Source organism: Labeo rohita, unplaced genomic scaffold (assembly GCF_022985175.1).
Source record: "Labeo rohita strain BAU-BD-2019 unplaced genomic scaffold, IGBB_LRoh.1.0 scaffold_132, whole genome shotgun sequence".
In the NCBI taxonomy this organism is placed as follows: domain Eukaryota; kingdom Metazoa; phylum Chordata; class Actinopteri; order Cypriniformes; family Cyprinidae; genus Labeo; species Labeo rohita.
In genome coordinates, this window is record NW_026127472.1 from 97,903 (window position 1) to 122,747 (window position 24,845).

The 24,845-nt window shown below is 33.5% G+C and overlaps 3 protein-coding genes and 1 long non-coding RNA gene across 5 annotated transcripts in view; 2 read left to right on the forward strand and 2 right to left on the reverse strand.

The window, feature by feature from the left end:
* Positions 1–24,845, forward strand: part of LOC127158057 (uncharacterized) — a 104,887-nt gene that overhangs the window by 47,531 nt on the left and 32,511 nt on the right. The gene's annotated exons all lie outside the window — the stretch shown is intronic.
* The window catches only part of LOC127158058 (polymeric immunoglobulin receptor), a 38,618-nt gene that overhangs the window by 2,260 nt on the left and 11,513 nt on the right, over positions 1–24,845 (forward strand). The window lies entirely within an intron of this gene.
* Positions 578–8,442, reverse strand: LOC127158061 (CMRF35-like molecule 1). Of its 2 annotated transcripts, XM_051101199.1 has the most exons (6): positions 3,802–3,893; positions 3,296–3,613; positions 1,641–1,949; positions 1,461–1,523; positions 863–899; positions 578–722 (listed from the first exon to the last, which is right to left on the reverse strand). In XM_051101199.1, exons 1-6 carry the CDS (start codon positions 3,869–3,871, stop codon positions 692–694), a joined length of 828 nt encoding a protein of 275 aa, XP_050957156.1. In that variant the 5' UTR covers positions 3,872–3,893; the 3' UTR covers positions 578–691. The 2 variants fall into 2 exon arrangements, with proteins under 2 accessions (XP_050957156.1, XP_050957157.1); XM_051101200.1 differs by lacking the exons at positions 3,296–3,613; positions 3,802–3,893 and adding an exon at positions 8,271–8,442.
* On the reverse strand, positions 23,605–24,602 carry LOC127158064 (uncharacterized). The gene is made up of 3 exons (XR_007826054.1): positions 24,330–24,602; positions 24,188–24,247; positions 23,605–24,102 (listed from the first exon to the last, which is right to left on the reverse strand). It is a non-coding gene; the product is annotated as an uncharacterized LOC127158064 (long non-coding RNA).

Here is a 24,845-nt window from a genome sequence, read left to right on the forward strand (position 1 = left end):
CTTTTAAAGTACTTGTATGTTACCATTTAGGCAGTAATATGCATGTTCAAGTACTAATGAACCCTTTAGGGGTAAAAAGGTCACAAGATGTACCTTTTGGGCTGTACCTTAGGCTGTCTCTGAGATATAAAAAAAATCTATATATTTTACAAATCCTATATTTTTTTCTGCTATCTGGAGTTTTGATATGTCTGAATTTAAATTAATATCTGTTTTACTTTTACCTGTATGTTTTTTGCTAAGTTTAAGGGGAGTAGTGGAGGGGAAGATCACGTTTGTTTTGGTCTGAGATGCGGAGCTCCCGTGGGACATCTAGTGGTTAAAACCGTATAAAGCACACGTTAGTTTAATTTAATAAAACAGTTAAGGTGCATGATGATTTACAAATTCAGCAGAATAGGATCTAATGACCAGGAGATTGGGAAAAAACACGTGACAAAACACAAGAAAACTCCAAATGATTTAATAGGAATTAGAAAAATTAGCCATTTGGATTACAAAAATTACATTTGAAGAAAAAATGTAATACAGACATTAGTAATTTAGCAAACACAGACATCTAATAGTTTTCATACAGATCCTTTAAATCTCTCTTAAATAAAAGTCTGTTGAATAAGCATAAAGCAAATACAGAATATACATTTATCAACACTTTTATTATCATCTGATGCTTCAGAAAATTCTTCTAATTCTATGACAGACAAAAACGGTCCACATGCGATCTGAAAAAAATAAAAATAAAAATATTAAAAAATATTGTAGTTACAAATAATACAACAATAAATCTACTTTTTTGAAATCCTATCTATAAAGGATTTCAAGTTTAGATGTTACTAAAGAATCTTGATCATTAAATACTAACATTTTCTCCTCAGTGCCAGTTTGTGTGATCATAATTTCTGTAAAACAGAGAAAAAAAAACGTAACTCATTAGGTTTTGTGTTATTATCAAAAGCAAAGCCTTCATATTATTGATTATTGATTGAGCTTTTACCAGGTTTTGCCTTGGTTACAGTGAGTTGAACAGGGAATATTTGACAAAAAATGTAAAATAAATAAATAAAAAAAAAATCATTAAACATAGTGGGAAATGACATCTGTTTTGTTGAGATGATATACAAAATACTGAGAGTTGTTTAAGTGAGAGAACATCTGTAACTTAGTCCAGATTGGGGGAATTGTAGTGTCTAATTATTATGTAAATATTTTTTTTTGCATTGAAAAAAATTATCGATTTTTATTTGTATATGCTGTCAATTATAGTTCTTAGAAAGAATCAGCAGGCCACAGTTACGTACAAAAAAAAATTCAACCAAATAAAATTGCAATTGGGGCATCTCTAATGACCTCTGCTATAAGCACCTTTGCATATACCAATGTGTACTTTTTGTTAGTGTCTGTGTCATAATCAGAAATTGAAAACATTTCTAGAATTATGTGATGTATTTAGTCTCTTTTACCTGGTTTTGTTTCAGTCACAGTGAGAACAGGAACCTGTGGCTCTTCTAGAGAGACATCAGGGACTGAACACAGAAATATAATTGTAAATTTGTTTTCTGAATGAGTTTTACCAGTGACCGTAAGTTTTAGTGCATTGAGAATGTCATCATTTTAATGTCTAAACTGCTTTGTGTTCTTACCTCTTTTGGGTTTAGTGACCGTGAGTTGAACAGGAACTTGCAGATCTCCTACAGAACAGCAGTACCAGCCAGAATCAGTCAGTCTCAGTCCAGTCATCAGCACAGTGAAGGATCTTCTCCCATCATCACTGATCTGGACTGATGAATTCTGGGATGTGTTAGTCCTCCCCACTGTGTAACACCTCTTATCTTTAATTCTGCACCACTGTTTGAGTTTATTCTGATATCCAGAACTGTAGAGACACTGAACACTGATATCACCACCTTCATGTCCAGATACACTGCTGCTCACCACAGACACATCAGGAACTTGAAACAATAAAGAAACAGAATATGAATAAAAAAGTTTTTTAGTAAATTTGCTTATTATTGTTCAAGAAATGCAAAAATGTACATTATCTTGTCAATGTAAATTTTAATATTCAAAAACAGATCTGTTTTTAAACAATTCCAGAATCGAACAATATGACTATAATGTTTTTGAGGTGTTTTATAGCACCACTGCCATACAAGTTTGGAAATATTGGAAATATTTCTGTTTAAAACCATGAAGGCGAGCCAATGGATATCACACAAGCAACGTACAAACTTTGCGCAAGAGTTATGCCGATGAATGTCTTAACCTCACTGAAGTGAATGTAAAAGAAAAAAAAAAAAAAAAAAAAAAAAAAAAACTGACCAAGCTTTGTTTTATTTGCACATATTCTCTCAGAGATAACAAGAAAAGAATCTTTGTAACACATCATATAACATCATATAAGGTGCTGTATAACACATTAAAGGATAGGTGTTATATACAGTGTTTTAATGCCACGTCATCAGTCGCCCATATTGCCGACACTGCAACTGAACCAAATGAAACTCACATATTTTGCTGATTATTGCTGCTGAAAATGGTCAATTATTGTCATGTTTTGGGCTGTACTAATTGGTCAGACTGGGGGAAACTGAACCAGGATTTCCAGGGCAAGAATCTTGGCAACATTCATGTTTGTTCTTATAATTTCCAGTTCGGTAGGTGAAACATTAGTCTAACATCTTAATCATTAATGCTCGTATGTATCTTTACTACCTGTTAACTTGCACTCTTTCCTGCTTGCTAAGTCCTTCCACCCATTTTTTCCATAGTTTAGACAGAAATTAGCAGAACAACATATTCAGTAGTACAATTACTGTGCAAACCATGCTGTTGTTTACATCCATCTCCAAAATGGCCACACATATGGGTATCTGACCAAACTGTGACGCAAGCCAGTGAACCACTTTTAGTGCTATTTAACACCTTTTTTTTTTTAGAATGCAGAACATTGTAGTGTGCTAAATGATTTTAGCAGCTAAACTCAAAATAGCACAGTAGCCTACTCTTCTGTTTCCTTTAGCCAGTATACAATAGTCCTCTTCTACTTGCCATCTCTTTACTGTTTTTGTTTCCTTGTTGTTCTTGTGTTGTCAAAAATTGTAATACTGTGTTGTGCTTTGTCAAATGAAACTTCATTAAATGTGCCTCTGCTTTTCATTAGTGTCAGTGGAATTTCAGTTTTTTTTATTTGCGTGTACAGAAATAAATATATAATCACACATAACCCAGCATTACGCACAGCTGCATTGTTTTATTTTTCAGAAAAAAAGGGTGCAATTTGGAAAGATATTCTTACCTGATTGTACCGTCAGATACAAATAATAACCGGCATCTTGGATGTTATAGCCACCGATCTCCACAGCACACCAGTAATATCCAGAGTCTGAGGTCTGCAGATTCTCCCACTGCACTGTAAAAATACTTTGGTTTGGATAATCAGTGAGGGAAAATTTTCCTGTCTTATTTGCATATGCCAATATACTGCATCTGCTCCAAATGAACCCATGACACCAATATTTACGGTTTTCTTTATGTTTTTCATCATATAGACATGGAATAATGCCAGGTGATCCAGATTTCACTCCTACATTCAGTACATTGATTCCAGAATCATCTGTAGAAAAGATTAAGTGTAGGGGGAAAATGTAAACATGCATAAACTGCACATTATAGAAAAGTAGCCATACTGAAGAATTACTAGCTTAAAGAATTTAAGTTAAACAAGTTTTAACAATTCAAGGTTGAAAAAGATCATACAGTAGTTTAATAATGTTAATTTTAGAGAGAATTTTAATTGTTCACCTGAGATGTGAAATAAAATCCCAGAGAGAATCAGAGGGTAAATCATGTCTACAGCAGAGTGCATGTGCATGAGAGGAGCGGGTCACTTCTTGCAATGTCTCTATTTCCTCCTGTTTCAGAGGAAGAGCAGAAATATCGCCTTAAACCACATAAGTATTAGCAAGTGAGCAAAGTAGCCATTTTGCAATCAGTAACCTCACACTCATTGGTTTCAACCCCTTTCCTACTGAACCCACAAACACTAAACAAAATGACATTGTAGAAGCCTTAAATAAATAAAAAGAGCTATTCAAATAAATAAAAATACACATATTACTCATTCTGCATGATTTATAAGCCTGTTTCCTCATGGGGACCTCACAAATGTCCCCACAAGGTCAAAATTTACTGGTATTACTACCCTTGTGGGGACATTTGGTCCCCATAACGTGATGAATACCAGGTGCACACATACACATACACGCACACACACACACACACACACACACACATATATATATATATAGTGTCATGGTGAGTGTTCACCACATCAGACCGTCAGATCAGATCAGTGAAAGTCCATCAAAGTTAAGGAGTCGATTTTATTTTTAAAAATTTCATTTTATATATGCTTGTTTGCAATAATGAAAATCACAGAGAAAATAACACTGTACACGTAAACTAAAAATTATTTTTACAGTAAAGAAATTAAACAGAGACTCTATAATACAAAATACAAACTTACTAAAGTATTACTAAACTTAGTATTACTAAAAAAAAGCCCTATTTTCTCAGGAGATAGTTATGAACTATGGATAAGCAAACTATCATTTACAATGATCTTTTGACATTTTAATAGTCTTGACACATTATTAGGTTCACACACCATGAGCAAATTAAGCAGAACAAGCTTTAACACACACACACACACACACACACACACACACACACACACACACACAAAGTTGTGATGACAGTCATCTGTTGTTGATTTAGTTTGTGTCAGAAGAGTCTGTTCCTGTGTTCTCCCTGTTGCTGTCAGGGTGGAGCCACAGTCTTGTATATAATGCTGTATATTGCTCCACCTGCTGGAGGTTTCACCACATCACTCCCAGAAACATGATCAATTGTACTGTAGGTTATGTCCATGTTGGGATCCTGTGGAGAAAGCGATTGTAAATAAATGTGATTAAGGATTTATTTTATTTATTTATTTTGAATTATTAAAGCAATTTAGCATGACCATACATCCTCTTTTTTTTCATCCTCATCCTGTCCTGGCCAGGATTTCTAAATTGCCTAAAATGTCTGGGTTTTGTTTACTTGCTGAAGGTAATGTCTGAGAAGTAGTTTGATTAATAGCATGCAGGGACTGTACATAATCGACTAGTCGTGGCATGCAAGAAAGCAGGATCTACAGAGAATGGCCAAGGAGAGCAAATACACCTAATACACCATACATACAATCTATGAAGACTATAGCGCATGTCAGTAGAAAAACAAAGCCAAACCCTGGACATTTTAGCCAAAAAAGAGGATGTATGGTCACCCTTGAATACACCCTTCATTAATGTCTGGTGTGCTTACATTTGGGTTTTCATTATTTATAGTGCTGTATATCACAGGATCTTCAGGTTTAGAGTAGATCTGTATTTCATAAAAACACACACACACACACACACACACAAACAATAAAAACAGTAATATCAAGAAAGCAGCACGTCCTGGAAATCCTGTATATGAGTGGCGTAAAGTATGCAAATAATGTTGCATTCATGTCAGAAATACCCTGTTGTATGAAATGGGTTTAATGAATTCAATCAGCATGTTTGCTGGTAATAATTTTGTATTTATACTTCTGACACAATGCAGCACAAATCAAAGTGTTAAATATAGCTTTATAGTAATATTGAATATGATGGTTTCATTAGAAATATGGTTATCTTATCTCTAAGGTGGACACTTAATATTATCTGACTCTAACCATCAAAAAAAGGAAAAGTCAGCCAGCTATTGTGAACTGTTGCGCCATCTAGTGGTTAAAAGGAAAATTAAGTCAATTAATATGTACTTAAAATTAAGTCGCTTTATCCCAGTGCACCTTTAACACGTTGAATCCTTTATTATCATATGGACATTTTCCTAACTTGCGTATAAAGGACTTACCATGTCAGTGGTTGTGCTGCCGTTTCTCCCTCTGATTTGATGTTTATCTTGCTCTTCATTTTTAAAAGGTTAAAACAATTCATATCTGATATTTTGAAGAATGAATATAAACTTCCATATATGTTTGCTTACAAAATGAATATAAACACATATGTGCTTCAACAAAATAAATTCATCAAAATAACAACTTGCACTAAATAATGATATTTCCATTTTGGGTGCAGCTTTTTACTGACTGGGTTTTTGTCTCCATCTCCAGGTGAAAACACAGACTTCAGGTTTAGAGTAGATCTACACAAAACAATAAAAACAGCAATATTAAGAAATCAAGACTGTTTGGAGTTTATTACTGTGTTCATGTAAGAAACATTTTAAATTCTTTAGCATTTAAAGAAGCTCCAAAAAAGTAAAAATGAACATAAGCCAAATAAGGGAGATTTATTTATTTTTAAACTCAGCTCTTTTAATGAATTATTCAAAAAGAGTTCTAAGCAATTATTGGTTTGAATCAGTCTGATGACTGAAAAGACTATTCAGGAATGAACTCCTTTACAGCGGCTAATGAACATATGACTTTACTGAACACTTGTTCCAAATGCAATATAAAGATATAAGAAAGAAGGCTGCATCACAAACACATTTTCTTTTCTCATATTTCAGTCTTTACTGTAAAAAACTATTTGTTGAGTCGACTTAAAATACTTTGTTACCCTGCTGCCTTAAAATTTGAAGTTCAGTCAACTCAAAAAATTTTAGTCAACCTAAAATGTTAACTTAGATATTTGAGTTGATTCTAAAACTTAAAAGTTTAAGGCAACTGGGTAGCAAATGCTTTCTTTGATTTAACAAACTAAGAAAGTTCTCAAATTTAAAATTGATTTATTACAACTGAATTTCAAGTTGACTAAACTTGTTGAGTTGACTGAACATTTCTTTTAAGACATCAGGGTAACAAATTATTTTAAGTTGACTCAACAATTTGTGTTTTTTTGTGAAGATTGATTTCACTCTGGTGGGTTAAATAAAAAGTGTGAAAACCCATTCAGGAAGAGGGAGACAAAGAGAGTTTTGTATACCTGGTTTAAAAATAAACTGATGGCATCATACCAACATTTTCACCACTTCCTTCTTATAAAGTAAAGGACTTACTGTTCAGTGGTTGTGCTGCATTTAAGTCTGATTTGGTGTTTATCTTGCCTTCATTTTAAAACAAACAAACAAAAAATCTGACAAACTGAATATAAAATCTAGAATGGTGCTGTCAAAATAAATGTCAAAATAAAGACATTGAAATGTTTTATGAGTGCAGCTCAGACTAACTGTTTCTTCCATCTCCAGGTGAAAACACCAGCCAGACTTACATTTTAGTCTGGAACTGTTGCTAAACCTGAAATGAAACAGTCTGTAAATTATTTCTAGGGAAATAGATTAAACATTTAAAAAATATTTTCATTCCAAAAGCACCAAAAGAGAAACTGTATTTAAACATAGTTCCTTTAATAAATGGCATCAGTAATAAATATATCTAAATTAAATTTTTCTCTTGTAAAATCTATTAAACTATTTCAGCTAAAAGTTCTGTAAATAGTTTATGAGCTATTTATTTTAGTGTAAACAATACACATATAGTACTTTTGAGGTTCTTCGATGACTTCAGGTTTATTAATGACTTGATAGTCATGAAATTTCTGCTGCCTGCAAAGACAAAAAAGAAAATAAAGACAATGACTGTGAATGTGTACCATAAATGATTTCATGAAGATTAAAGCCATTTTACAGAGAAAAGATTAAACACTTACATTTTGTCACTGACAATGCCTGTGGACAAAAGTAGAAAAATTAAATAAGGTTTAGGTGTGTTTTATTTCATATGTAGTAGCAAGATATTTATGAAATGTTGAAAAAATTTTACCTGGTTCTGCCTGAGTTACAGTGAGATGAACAGGATTCAGTGCCTCTCCTACAGAGCAGAAGTACCAGCCAGAATCAGTCAGTCTCAGTCCAGTCATCAGCACAGTGAAGGATCTTCTCCCATCATCTTCACTGATCTGGACTGATGAATTCTGGGATGTGTCAGTCCTCCCCACTGTGTAACAGCTCTGATCTTTATATCTGCACCACTGTTTGAGTTTATTCTGATATTCAGAACTGTAGAGACACTGAACACTGATATCACCACCTTCATGTCCAGATACACTGCTGTTCACCACAGACACATCAGGAGCTGAACACACAAACATTTGAGATTTAAGAAATACATATGTGTGTCACTGTCAGAGAATTTGATGTTAAAATGAGATTAAAACAATTGTAAAATGTCTTACCAGATTGAATCCTGAGATAAGGCTCATATGTGATATTTATCGCTGGTTGTTCTCCAGTCTCCACAACACAATAATAATGTCCAGTGTGTTTGTTCTGCAGGTTTCTCATAGTCACAGTAAAGAGACTCTGATCAGGATGATCAATTACTGACAGATTCTCCTCTGTTGTGTTTGTGTACATGCTAGAATTATCAAATTCTGAGTATCAGTATTTCTTCTGCTGTGTGTATTTCTTGTCATAATGGCATGGGATGGTGACAGATCCTCCAGTCTGAACAGTTAATACATATTTGACCAACCAAAGTCGCATTCAACACCTAAACAAAAACACAATCCAGTATGTCCAACATTAAGTCATTTCTTAATTTTGTCTGTCTTTACATGAAACACATTAAAAGCAACATAAACAGTATTAAACCTGTCATTGCAAAATGCTAAACAGGATATATCAGAAATGAACACAGCAATACATGTACTGTACTCTCACCTAAAATGAACCAAAACCCGACTGAAATGTAGAATGTGTTTGACGCTCAAATAACTAAAACTAAGAGCTGTCACTGGGAAAGGACTCTTTTAAAAAGGTACTTGTAGGCTACCATTTAGGTAGTAATATGCATGTTCAAGGTGCTAATGCACCCTTTTGGGGCTGTCCTTTTTAGTATCTGAGAAATAAAAATGTATATATTTTACACATTTTATTTTTCTTCTGCTATTGTAAGTTTAATGCTGTTTAAACTAGGCCTAAGTTTGTTTTGGTCTGAGATGCAGAGCTCCCGTGCGACATCTAGTGGTTAAAATCCGTATAAAGCACCTTTAAGTTTGATTTAATAAAACAGTTAAAGTGCATGATGAATGACAAACTCAATAGGATCTAATGACCATGACAGGAAAAAAAAAAAAAAAAAAAAAAAACACATGTGACAAAACACAAGACATTTAAGACATGTGCACTAGCTGTGACATCTAGTGACAACAACTGGCAGGATTTTTGTGCTGCTAATTGACATTTTGCAGAAGACCAAGAACTTCTTGCTACCGTGGTGAGTAGATATTTCATTACCAAACATAATGTCACTTGAAAATACTGTTTTACACATAATATTGAATTAATGTTTATTTATAATGAAGCTAAAATTGTGAGTTGGCTGACATAGCATTAGATATACTCTTGAGAATTATGGAAGCCATAATGAACTGACGCCCTGTCCACTAATCTTTAACATCTTTTTTTTTTTTTACAGTAAACAGTATACTTTTTTAAGGAACTATAATAGTCAACATTTGAAGTGGATCAAAACCTTTCCTCAAAGTTGTCCTAAGACAAGAACGGGTATTGAAGTACAATTTTTTTTTTCTATCTCTTCCCATCATGCCATGTTAAGTTAGGCTAACCAGCTTCATGTTTGAACAGGCTAAATTTTGACATATTCAACTAATGCTGCCAGATGGAGATAGAAAAATTCATCAAAAGATGGCTGTAGCTCACTTCAGACAGAGATGGGGGAAGAAATAAGCAGGCCCAAAAGGAAACCAATTCTACCTAAGCTCCAAATGTTAACATTTAATTATTAATCATGTTATCAGTCTGAGATTATCTCATTAACATATGTGTCATTGTCTGTTCCCCTTTTATTTTCTTTCTGTCAATCTAGGATATGCTTACTTGGAGAATCTCCTGCAGTTTTCTTTTTTTTTTTTTTTTTTTTTATGTTTCAAATATGTTTAAAATAATTTGTCATATCACTCATGTTTTCGTTGTATCATTTTTACTTGGTGAGAAAAAAAACACATATGGATGTTATTGGGTAGGCATGGGGTGATTCATGGCTTAGTAGGTGGGTATGCTATGAAAAAAAAAACAGGGTGTAAGGGCCAAACCCTTAATCTTTGTAAAGTTGATTTATTTATTTGACATGCATTAGTACATAAGCTTAACAAGGACAAGGACTTTTTAATGACATTTTTAGGTAATGTTATTTTTTTAGAAAAACTAATTATTCAAAGCTCTGTTTTTATAAAATAATACTGGTTTAATACAAATATTTTAGATGTTGTACTGAACACACAAAAATGTTTTTAATTCTGTTTAAGAGGAGTAAGCACAAGTATATTATTTCATTTAGCAAACAAGACTTGGGCCAGTGTATAAGGGCCGATTCTGGGGCATCATTCATCCCACATCCATCCTGAGTCTACCAACTGCAACCAAGTTATTTCTTCGGGCCTGCCAGATCTGGGCCATTTTCGGAAAGAACCGTTTTGGCTACCTGGGTACACATATAGTACTTTTGAGGTTCTTCGATGACTTCAGGTTTATTAATATTCTTGTGAATTCCGGTTTCACTTCTGCAAAGACAAAAAAAGAAGATGAAGAGAAGCAATGACTGTGACTGTGTTAATGTAAAATGATTTCAGGAAGATTAAGGAAAAATTTTTTTACAGATAAACGGTTAAATACTTACTTAAATGTTTTCTCAGTGACAGTGACTGTGCCTGTGGACAAAAGCGGAAAAATAACAATGAAAACTCAGCTGTGTTATATTCCATGTGTTGTACCAAAATATTTTGTGTTATATTCCATATGTAGTACCAATATATTTATGAATTGTTGGAATAATTGTACTTGGTTCTGCCTCGATTACAATAAGTTGAACAGGATTCAGTGCCTCTCCAGCAGAGCAAAAGTACCAGCCAGAATCAGTCAGTCTCAGTCCAGTCATCAGCACAGTGAAGGTTCTTCTCTTATCATCTACACTGATCTGGACTGATGAATTCTGGGATGTGTCAGTCCTCCCCACTGTGTAACAGCTCTGATCTTTATATCTGCACCACTGTTTGAGTTTATTCTGATATTCAGAACTGTAGATACACACAACACTGATATCACCACCTTCATGTCCAGATACACTGCTGCTCACCACAAACACATCAGGAACTAAAGAAACAAACATTTGAGGTTATAAAATACATACATGTGTCAGTGTCAGAGAATTTGACTTTAGAGTGAGATTAAAACAACTGTAAAATGTCTTACCAGATTGAATACTGAGATAAGCTTTATATATTGTATTTATCGCTGGTTGTTCTCCAGTCTCCACAACACAATTATAATGTCCAGTCTGTTTGTTCTGCAGGTTTTTCAAAGTCACAGTAAAGAGACTCTGATCAGGATGATCAATTACTGACAGATTCTCATCTGTTGTGTTTGCGTATGTTTTGGATTGATCAATTTCTGAGGTCCAGTATTTCTTCTGCTGTGTGTATTTCTTGTCATAATGGCATGGGATGGTGACAGATCCTCCAGTATTAACAGTTAATATATATTGTGACCAACCGCTGTAACATTCAACACCTAAACAAACAACACACAAACAGTTATGTCTAATAATAAGCCACTTTTACATTTTCTCTATCTTCACATGAAACACATTAACACCATGAACAGCTGAGAATAAAATCTGTCATTACAAAATGCTAAACAGAATCTATCAGAAATTAACACAGCAATAAATGTACTGTACTCTCACCTAAAATGAGCCAAAACCCGATTAAAATATAGAATGTGTTTGTCTTCGCATATGCAGTCATTGTGTTTCTCTTCCTGTATCTTAAGCACTTCTTGAGTATCTTGAATTCCCCTCATATAACACTTTTCAACCAGATAAAAGCTGTCACTAGGGCAGGACCCTGTTAAAAAGTACTTATATTTACCATTTAGGAACTGTTATGTATAATTTTATGCATTCTTTAGGAGTAAATAGAGTACAGATATTTACTTTTGAAAGGATAGCCTACTGTGCCTGTGATAGCTTTTGTTCCTTTTTTTTTTTTTTTTTCGAGAGTGCAGTAACACGTTTATTTGCATTTATTTTCTTTTTGATATAAAAATGTTCTCACAAAAAAATGTTTCACAAAAAATGTTTTATGTTTTTGAACTATCATGAACAGCAATCATAAAATAAAGGTCTGGGGATTTTTTGTGGATAGTGAGATTATATCATGGTGCATTTGTGTTAAGAACATAATCATCTCTGATTCATTTAAAAATGATAATACTGTCATATAAAAAACTAATTAGAAGTTCAGTTACATGACACATTTTTCCTACAGGTCAAGAATCAGTTTTGCAATCTTGTGGTTACTGAAACTGCTAATGAGGCTGTGAAAAAGTTTCTTATGCTTATGCAATGTGATATTAATACATGTACCTTTTTATTCAAGTCTTACACAGCAGGACACCAACGATATAAACTGATCATCATTGTAAATTAATATATAACATACTGCTTTTTGATTTTGCTATGTCTTTAAAAAGTAAAATCAATAAAATACACAAAGAAACAGCAGTCACCACATATGAACTAAGAGTGAAGCAGTTTATAAAAACTAGAATGTATTTTCGGTCTTACCTGCGGTGTAAAGTAAAACACCAAAGAGAATCAGAGGACGAGCCATGTGACGCTCAGAGTGAGTAAAGATCTGAAGTGAACATTTCATTTCCTGACTCTGAGAATAATTATACAAGCCGCTCCTCCTCCTGCTATTTTTGTAATGATGTAATAAAAACAGATGACGGCAGAGATGCCACCTTGTCATATGTTGCCTGTCTGTTCTGTGCTTCTCCTTTTAAAATGTTTGTAGCTTTGCTTTCTTCCTGTTTTGTGTTTCCCCTCATTTGTCTTTGACTTGTTTGTCACAGATGACCAGTGTTGGGGAGTAACTAGTTACATGTAATGGAATTACGTAATTTAATTACAAAATAAATGTAATTGTAATTAGTTACAGTTACTGAGAAAAAATATGTAATTAAATTACAGTTACTTTTGAAAAATGCCAGTGATTACAAAGGGGATTACATCTGAATTTTTTCACACCCCCACCCCCACTTACAGACTTAATTGACTTCTTTCTTTTTTTTTTGATTGTTTATTTTTAGTAAAGAACAGCCAGCATACCTGGCTTACAAAACTATATACAGACCAGGGTTTGCCTTAAAAAAACAAAACAACAACTAAAAACTAAAAAAAAAAAAAAAAAAAATATAATAAATAAATGAATAAATAAAAATACAAATAGAGAAAGGAAAACTATGGGGTGACTACCACATCTATACACACCTGCACCATTTATCTTTAATTATCTTTAGTCTATCATGTTATTATATCTGAAAGCTTCTCAATAAATTCTGACCATGCCTTAATTGTTCTTGGCTTAGCTTTGTTGATCCTTGCTGTTGAGTGTTCTAACAGCACAATATTTTTTAGTTCTATAAGCCACATTTTGTCAGCTGGGAATGTGGGTTCATACCAAATTTTAAAGATCACCTTTTTTTGCTGCAGTTAATGCAGTGTAAAATACTCTACGCTGATAAGCATTCAAATTAAGATCAGAATCGTCATTCAGCAAACAAATATTGGGATGTTTAAGGATAGCTCTATCACATATTTCTGAAACAGTTAAAAAAACCTTATCCCAAAATTTACAAATAATTGGACAGTCAAAGAACATGTGCATATAAGTCCCCACAGCATTAGAATTAAACAACGTGCAAAAAGGAGTTGGAAGCACTTCATTTTGTGTAACACATTGCATAGGCCTTGTGAATCAGTTTGAAATGTTAATTGACTTCTTTCATAAATTGTATTGACTGCTCTAAATTGAGACACCAATGTTTCAGGAGTTTAGGACACAGAATAGGACACATGCTTATTCGGATAACTATTTTATTTCCTATTTGGGTTTATGCATAAACTTTATTTTTTAATATTGTTTTTTCCAAGGCATTGTTAGATGCTAGTGTTTTCAGTCATAACTATGCAAACATTTGATTTCAAACCCAGCATCATAGCTATTAAACTATTTCTTGTTATGATGTTATTTATGTTATGATCTTGTTATGACATATGGTGCAACTGCGCTCACGGTGACCTGAGTTCGATTCCCGTCTCGAGGTCCTTTGCAGATCCCGCTCCCCTCTCTCCTCCCAGTTCTTTCCTGTCATCTCTCTACTGTCCTATCACAATAAAAGGCATGAAAAGCCCAAAAATACAAGTAAAAAAAAAAAAAAAAAGTCTGAATTTGTGGTGACTGTGCTTTAAATTAAATTATTACACAGCTCAGACTCATTCGGGGGCGACTTAAGTCAGTGCTATATGCTTGATAATTTTTCTTGGCGGAAGCTTTGCGTTTGGTTAGCTAATAAAATATTAAAGCTTAATTTAATATTATGTGTACAATTTCTTAATTCTGTCATCCTGGTATCGTGGACTTGCTCTATTGTTTCATACAAACACAGCTGCTGCCATTTTTACATTGTAATGGATTATAAGATAACTAACAAACTAGTACTACTACTTAATTATTTATGTGGTAAAATGTTGTGTAAGAAAACTGGTATGACTGCACTGTATCCCTAAAATGTCTAGTTTGAACTTGCTGTTTGCTAGCAACTGATTTCTTCATGGAAGCTTTGCATTCAAATATTTCAGCTCAGATCAGTGTTTCGTGTCTAATAATTTATCTAAATCTGAATCTAAATAATCTATCAAGCAGCTGTGTAATAAGTGGGATAATGTACATTCAGCCAGTTGTTATCGCAAAATAAACATGTATATTATCCCTTACTCATTATAATCCTAATTCAAGTGCCAAAGGATTTTGAAAGTCTGACAGTAATCAGTGTTGAGTGCTACTGTAATTTAACTCTGCCTGGTCTAAATGTTTCAAAATGATTAACAGTTGAAAATATTAGAAATTTAGAAAAATAATCAGAAAGTAATTAAAAAATAAGTTACATTACTTTAATAAAGTAATTGAAAAGTTACAGTACTTATTACATTTTAAATCAAGTAACTTGTAATCTGTAACCTATTACATTTCCAAAGTAACCTTCCCAACACTGCAGATGACCTACAGTAAAACTCTAGAAACACTGCTTTCTAAATTTGAGGTGTCATAAAAATGTACAAAACAATCAATCTGTAAGGTTAGTGCCTGTTAACGTCTCATGAAAATGGAAAGGGATATTTTACACATATTAATATACACTGATCAAGCATTAAAACACTAACATTAAAATCACCTGACTAATGCACCCTTTTGGGCTGTAGCCTACCTTTTAGTACCCGAGATATAATAATTTGTATATTTTACAAATCCAATTTTTCTTCTGCTATCGTATGTTTTATGGTGTTTAAAATTAAAATAGGTGTAATAATCTGTCTTACTTCTATTTGGATGTTACTGGCTAAGTTTAACACGACCAGGATGGCGAAGGTGTGGCCGAAGATCACGTTTGTTTTGGTCTGAGATGCGGAGCTCCCGTGGGACATCTAGTGGTTAAAAGCCTTACAAAGCACCTGTAAATTTGATTTAATGAAACACGTGACAAAACACAAGAAAACTCCAAACTGATTTAATAGGAATTAGAAAAACCTGCAATTTGGATTAAGTAAAAATCTACTAAAGATAGACATTTAGCGAACACAGACATCTAATAGTTTACATACACAGATTCCTTTAGGTCTAGTCTGTTTAATAAGCATAAAGCAAATAAATATTCCACAAATACACTTTGATTTCTACTGTGAAGAAATGAAACTTAAATTATATACTTACATAGAAATGATAACTGTACATACTTAAAAAAACATTCTCATTTTCTCAGGAGAGGTTTTTAATATGCAATAAAACAGCAATGCAGGCTAGTTATGAACTATGAACTTCATTTACAATAATCTTCATTTACAATGTCTGAAATTTCATCACATCAGTGCATGTCTGGTCTACTTTCATTTGGGTTTTCATCATTTATTGCGCTGTATATCACAGGATCTTTGGGTTTAGAGTAGATCTGCATTTCACACACAAAACAATAATCAACATATGATTAAATACACTAAAGGTGTAATGGCCAAACCAATGCGTATGATAATTAAGAAGAAAACACATGCATTGTGTTTTCAAATATTTTCTCATAAAGTTCTTGATTGATTCCGATGATGATGCCTTTTGAAGTCGATCCCAGCTTTTTCTAACCCCTGTGTTCACCAGAAGAGGGAGACAAAGGGAGTGTTGTATGTTTCTCAATTGCTTTGGCTTGTTTCTTGAATATGATTTGTTTTTTATCTTCAAAACAATACCTAAAGATGTCTGAATTAGTTTCTCGGCAGATGTCAGATTTGAAATTCTTTTTATACAGACTGCACTCGTTTTGGCACATATGTGCAAAAGAGTACTACAATTTTTACAATAACTAAATGCACTTTGCTTGCTTGATTCTCAGTAAAATTGTCATTCGATTCACAGGTTTTAAACATCCTTTCATTGTGTGAGCAATCACATACAAACTGATCCATTCGATTATCAAAGTATGTCACAAATGCATGTGTATTTTATATATTCTATGACATGGAAAGTGTATTATATCTGCTAAAAACGGGCAAATTACCTGCTTTAGTTTTTAGTGTGTTTTAGTTTTTATTGTGTGTTTAGTCATTTTTCCAGCTGAGGGAAGGGGCTTATGGGGAAAATATTTTGAACAAGCAAATATGATTAACAAAATATAAAATATCCATGTTTTCAAACATTTTCAAATCTCAAAGAATTTTAAAACACAGTTTATAGCAGAAAAATATAGAAACATTATGTTGAAGCCTGAGTTAAAAAAAAAAAAAAACATCCCAAGTCTCTTATATTTCCTCAAAAAAAAAAAAAAAAAAAAAAAAAAAAAATCTGCACAGCTGAACCACAACCACAAAAACACAAATACAGAAGCAACACTTCAAAAAATAAATAAATAAATAAATAAAATAAAATAAAATAAAAAACACACACAGTGACTTCACCACGTTCACCACATCAGACAGTCAGATCAGACCAATAAAGTTGAATGAAAGGGAAAGGAAGAGTCAAATTATTATGTTTTTCACACTTACAACTGCAATAGTTTTTATTTCATATTATATATGCTTGTGTGTAATGATGCAAATCACAGAGAGAACACTGTACAAGTAAACTAAAAATTAAAATTAAACTGCTAATAATAAAAAAATACAAAAGTACTGCTAAAAGACAGCCACATTTTCTCAAGAGATGTATAGGCTAGTTATGAACTATGCATATGCAAATTATCATTTACAATATTCTTTTAAAATTTCAATAGTCTTGACCCTCACATCTGTTCATATAGGTCTTTTTGAAAACAAAACATTTTTTGTTTATTTTTTCATATAAAATATTAGGTTCAACAATATTACTGTTGCTGTCTGTGTGGAGCCACAGTGCTGTATATAATGCTGTATATTGCTCCATCTGCTGGAGGCTTCACTGCTTTACTCCCAGTAACATGATCAATTGTACTGTAGGTTATGTCCTTGTTGGGATCCTGTGGAGAAAAAGGATTATTATCATCAAATCCTATAGCATACTAATGTGTCATATTTTTTAAACATGATAGTTAAGTTAAAGGGATAGTTCACCCATAAATAAAATTCTGTCATCATATCCTCAACCAACTTTAAAAAAGATATTTTAAAGAATGTTGATAACTAAATAGTTGCTTGTCTTCACTGACTTCCAAATGTTACATATGTTTGGTTACCAACATTCGTCTTCTTCTGTGCTCAACAAATGAAGGAAATTCATACAGGTTTGGAACAATCTGAGGTTTAGTAAACAATGACTGAATTAAAAATTTTGGGTAAACTATCATTTTTGATGTCTGGTCTACTCACATTTGGGTTTTCATCATTTATAGTGCTGTATATCACAGGATCATCAGGTTTAGAGTAGATCTGCATTTCAAACCACAACATTAAGAAACAATCAAGAAAAGTGCTACATTCATGTCAGAAATATATAAAATAAGTTCTCAAATCCAATTAGAATACTGTCAGAAAAAAAGGTACAGTTCTGTCACTGGAGTGGTACAAAAGTAAAAAGATACAAATATGTACTTTCAAAGTAATAAAATGTTCCTTTAATGTACTATTCGGTACCATTTAGAGGTAGGTTAGGTACAAAGATGTACTTTTTAACTTTTGTACCTTAGGGTACCATCCCAGCGACAGAAATGTACCTTTTTTTCTGAGAGTGCAAGTTTGTTGGAAGATGAGGTCTGTGTAAAAATGACATACTATCATTCTTTTAATGAATTGTTCAAAAAGAGTTCTAAGCAATTATTGGTTTGAATCAGACTGATGACTCCTTCACTGAATGAACTCCTTTACAGCAGCTAATGAACATATGACTTTACTGAACACTTGTTCCATGGCCAAATCCAATGTAAAGATATAAGAAAGAAGGCTGGATCAAAAACAACAAACACATTTTCTTTTCTCATATTTCAGTTTATAACAATCTTAAGATTGATTTCACCTTTCTAGGTGGGTCCTAGCATAAAGAAGTTTGATAATCCATGCTTTATCCAGAAGAGGGAGACAAAGAGAGTGTTGTATACTTAATATAAAAATAAACTGATAGCATCATACCAACATTTTCACCACTTCCTTTTTATTATAAAGTAAAGGACTTACTGGGTCAGTGGTTGTGCTGTCGTTTCTCCCTCTAATTTGGTGTTTATCTTGCTCTTCATTTTAAAAGAGAGAAACAAAAATACCTGACATTAACTGAATAAAACATAGAATCTAAACAGAATGTCAAAACAGCAGGGCATGAAATAGAAATGTAGTGCAGCTCAGACTGACTGGGTTTTCGTCTCCATCTCCAGGTAAAAACACCAGCCAGCATCAACAGCAGCAGAAGTGTTGCCAAAGTTGAAATCCACACAGTCTGGAGATTATTTCTAATGGAAATAAGGAAACATTTTAAAAATATTTTCATTTCAAGAGCACCAAAGATAAATTTTATTTTAACTTAATTCCTTTAAAATTAAATACTTTTCTTGTAAAGTCTATTAACCTATTTCAATCTAAAAGTTCTGTAAATCATTTATGGCCTATTTATTTTAATTTAAACAATACAAATATTGTACTTTTGAGGTTCTTTGATGACTTCAGTTTTATTAATATTCTTGAGAATTCCGGTTTCATTTCTGCAAAGAAAAGAAAATAAGATAAAGAGAAGCAATGACTGTGACTGTGTTGATATAAAATGATTTCATAAAGATTAAGGAAGGCCATTTTACAGAGAAATTATTAAATACTAACACTTTTCAATGACAGTGTCTGTGGACAAAAGCAGAAAAATAACAAAGAAATTTCAGTTGTGTTTTATTTCATATGTAGTAGCAAAATATTTATGAATTATTGAAAAACAATGTACCTGGTTCTGCCTCAGTTACAGTGAGATGAACAGGATTCAGTTTCTTTCCTACAGAGCAGAAGTACCAGCCAGAATCAGTCAGTCTCAGTCCAGTCATCAGCACAGTGAAGGATCTTCTCCCATCATCATCACTGATCTGGACTGATGAATTCTGGGATGTGTCAGTCCTCCCCACTGTGTAACAGCTCTGATCTTTATATCTGCACCACTGCTTGAGTTTATTCTTATATCCAGAACTGTAGATACACTGAACACTGATATCACCACCTTCATGTCCAGATACACTGCTGTTCACCACAAACACATCAGGAGCTGAACACACACACACACACACACACACACACACACACACACACACACACACAGTCATTTGAGATTATAAAATACATGAAGAATGAGAGATAGAGTTTAAAATGAAGAGAATTGACCATGAATATGAATATGATTAAAACAATTGTAAAATGTCTTACCAGATTGAATACTGAGATAAGCTTTATATATTGTATTTATTGCTGGTTGTTCTCCAGTCTCCACAACACAATGATAATGTCCAATCTGTTTGATCTGCAGGTTTCTCATAGTCACAGTAAAGAGACTCTGATCAGGATGATCAATTACTGACAGATTCTGCCCTGTTGTGTTTGCGTATGTTTTGGATTGATCAAATTCTGAGATCCAGTATTTCTTCTGCTGTGTGTATTTCTTGTCATAATGGCATGGGATGGTGACAGATCCTCCAGTATAACTAGTTAATGTACAGTTTGACCAACTGCTGTAACATTCAACACCTAAACAAACAACACACAAACAGTTATGTCTAAAAATAAGTCATTTTATTCTATCTTAGCATTAAAACATTAAAAACAACATTAACAACCTTTCATTATAAAATGCTAAACAGGATCTATTAGAAATGAACTGCAATAAATGTACTGTACTCTCACCTAAAATAAGCCAAAAACTGACTGAAATGTATAACTAGTTTTTCTTTGCATATTCAGTCATTGTGTTTCTCTTCCTTGACTCATCTCTGATTCATTTAAAATTGTAATGCTGTCATCTTAAAAACTAATTACAAGTTCATTTACGTGACACATTTTTCCCACAGGTCAAGAATCAGTATTGCAATCTTGTGATTGCTGAAACTGCTACTGAGGCTGTTAAAAAGTTTCTTATGTTCATGTGAAATGAATACATTTTCCTTTGTATTCAAGTCTTACACAGCAGGACACCAACAATATAAACTGATCAGCATTGTAAATTAATATATATTTAACATATTGCTTTTTGACTTTGCTATGTCTTTAAAAAGTAAAATCAATAAAATACACAAAGCAACAGCAGTTACCACACATGAACTAAGAGTGAAGCAGTTTCTAAAAACTGATGTAAAATTTTCTTTTGAGGGTAGAATGTATTTTTTGTCTTACCTGCGGTGTAAAGTAAAACACCAAAGAGAATCAGAGGACGAGCCATGTGACGCTCAGAGTGAGTAAAAGACATCAAGTGAACATTTCATTTCCTGACTCAGAGAATAATCACACAAGCTGCTCCTCCTCCTGCTATTTCTGTAATGATGTAATAAAAACTGATGACAGCAGAGATGTCACACTGGCATACATTGCCTGTCGTTTCTGTGCTCCTCTTGTTTTAGCTCTTTGCTTTCTTCCTGTTTTGTGTTTCCCTCATTTGTCTTTGAGTTGTTTGTCACAGATGACCTACAGTAAAACTCTAGAAACACTGCTTTCTAAATATGAGGTGTCATAAAAATGTACAAAACAATCAATCTGTAAGGTTAGTGACTGTTAACCGCTCATGAAAATGTCCTGGAAAGGGGTATTTTACACATACTAATACAGGGTTTGCCAACTTTGAAGTTCAGCTTGGAGTAAGCTTTTTATTTATTTATTTATTTATTTTTTGGAGTGGAAGGGTGATCTCAATTTCATGTCTATTTATATGTATATACTGTACATATAAGGGGATAAAAATGCAGCTGAATGCCTTTTTAGCACCATTTAAAACTTGGTTTAAGATCAGTATTTGCTTGCATTCATTGTGTGTACTTATCAAATATCATTAAAAAAGATTTTAAACCATTTAAAAATATAGTAAGCAGGTATGACCTACAATGTTCTAGATACATGTATATTAGGTAAAGAGCCATACAGGTACCTAGTGGGTAAACCATGGCATTACAAATTAAAAAAAAAAATTCTGACCACAAAATGACTCATTTGCCTATTTGCATTTGAATTTAAAACCTTCTATTTAAACTTAAATACTACACTAATTTTAATAAGTAACACATATTAAGCCATTAATGGACCATAATTATTGGACAAATAGTATTTAGTACTAAATGATCTAATTAAAATATTAAATGAATAATAATATAGAACATTTATTTAACATTTATTTAAAATAGTTACACTGTATGGTCACATTATAAGTAAGCAATACCTGAGGGTTAAATACAAGAAAACCATACGAAAATTAACCATGGTTTTATTATAGTAAAAGTGTAGTAACCATGTTTTTGGCACACAGATTACCATTTGTATGACCATAGTTTTTCTACAAATACCATGGTTAAACTATGGTTAGTGTAGCAAGACCATGGTTAATTTGTGGATACCATGGTTTAACTATAGTAACCATGGTTTTTTGGTTTTCTTAAAACCATATTGTTTTTTTCGTAATGGTTGCCTCTTCATCACTCTCCAGAATAAAATGACACTGTAAATCTCATCGATGTAAAAATCAATGCATGCTATGCTGTAATGTTTACCAAACATTGCCTAAAATTGCTGCAAATACCTGTACAGTGAAGCTGTTGTCTCTATACTTAAACACATTCAAATATAGTCAACATTGGTTTGTTTTGAGAGCTTCGTAAATCACGTGACCGCGTGCGTTCCGTTTTCAATGGCTCTGGCATTAACAGAAGCGCTACATTTTAGATTTACACCACTTTATGTGCGCCAAAACGGTATTTATCATTTGAATTTAGTATTTCAACTTACAACAATTGAAAACTGTTTAAATTGAGAGTGAGAGCATGAGACAGACCCTGAAAGCGTGTGTGTCACGCCAAATGCGCGCCAAATCACCTGACTAATACACCTTTTTGGGCTGTACCCTACCTTTTAGTACTAGAGATATAAAAATGTATTTAATTTACAAATCCTATTTTTCTTCTGCTATGGTAAGTTTGAAATTAAAATAGGCCTAATATCTGTTTTTATTTGTATCTGGATGTTACTGGCTAAATTTAACAACTGGGATGCGAAGGTGTGGCCGAAGATCACGTTTGTTTTGGTCTGAGATCAAGTGGCAACCTCCCGGTTTACCTCTTGAAGCCAACACGGAAGTGACTAAAATTGCAATTCATCGACTGGCCGCTTGAGGCTGGCTGCAAAAGGGAGTCAATCCCATAGACTCCCCATGTTAAAATGCCCAACTTCACAGCAGAAAAGAATATGTTTACAGCCTGGTTCAAAAAATGGTTTTGGTCTATATAGCTAATTTTGCCCTTCATGTCAACTCTGAGGGGGGTGAATTTTTTTATAACTCATCCGTTTAATTTATATTAAGCCTTAAAGTTCTGCATATTTTAGGGCGTGGGCACTTGAGTGACAGGTGGATTGCCGCTGCTGTCACCACCGTCGCCAAGTCACCGTCGCGCTCGCCGGGCGTAGTTTCAGCAACCAGCTCCACCCACGTCCCGCCTATTTGCCCATTTTCGATAATCCGGGAGTGACGTGCATTGACGCGATTCCAAGATGGCGACGGCCGACTCCCGCCCACTTAGAGCTTCAAAAATGCTCTTCAGAAACCTACGGGTGACGTCACGGACACTACGTCCATGTTTTTTACAGTCTATGTCTGAGATGCGGAGCTCCCGTGCGACATCTAGTGGTTAAAAAGCGTACAGAGCAGCTGTTAGTTTGATTTAATAAAACGGAGGGGACACGTGACAAACCAAAATGATTTAATAGGAAATAGAAAAATGCATTACAGACATTAGTCATTTAACAAACACAGACGTCTAATAGTTCACATAGTTTACATCCTTTAAGTGTAGTCTGTTGAATGAGCATAAAGCAAATAAATATTCCACAAATACACTGAAAGTGATTTCTACAGTGAAGAAATGAAACAGAGATACTTTAATAGAAATTATAACTGTACATACTGTTAAAAACAATCTTTTAATAGTTATGAACTATAAACTTAATTTGCAATAATCCTTTCAATTTTGACCCTCACATTGTTTCATATGGGTCCTTCTGAAAATACAAATTTGATAAAAAGTTCACAAACAATGTAAAATAAAATGCAAATAAAAACAATCAACAGGAAAAAGTCACCTGCATGAGTGGATTCAGTGTTTGTGTATTTGTTAAAAAATCTACCAAAAAGTTGTGATGACAGTCCCTTGTTGTTGTATTTTGTTTCTCTTGGTCAGCAGGATCTCTTTTTCACACTGTTGCTGTCAGTGTGGAGCCACAGTGCTGTATATTGTTCCACCTGCTGGAGGATTCTGGAAGTGTGAGATCATTTTAAATTTACTGCCAGCAGTACAATAAACACATGATATAAACTGCCAACATTTCTGTAAAACTTACTGCTTCACTCCCAGGAACATGATCAATAGTACTGTAGGTGGTTATGTTCTTGCTGGGATCCTGTGGAGAAAGCGAATGTAATTATATAGGATATATTCATGTCTGAATTTTTAGCACATCAGTGCATGTCTGGTCTACTTACATTTGGGTTTTCATCATTTATAGTGCTGTATATCACTGGATCTTCAGGTTTAGAGTAGTAGACCTGCATTTCACACACAAAATATCAAGATATCAACATAAGACTCATTTAATAAACTACAGGTTTCAGGGCCAAACCAAATGCATTTTGTTTTCTCATATTTTGCTCTAAAAAGTTCTTGATTGGTTTTGATGATGACACCCTCTCTAGGTGGACCCCAGCTTTTTCTAACCCCTGTGTTCACCAGAAGAGGGAGACAAAGGGAGCACAAGTTTTAAACATCCATTCATTGTGTGAGCAATCACATGCAATCCAATCCATTTAATTATCAGAATATGTCACACATGCATGCATATTTCATATATTCTATGATATGGAATGTGTATGATGTCTGCTAAAAACTGGCAAAAGACTGTTTCAAAAAAGAGTCAAAGCAATGGAGAAAAACTGTAAAAATACACCGTTATTGTCATACAAATATTTTTATAACTACATTCTCATAAATTAAAGGACTTA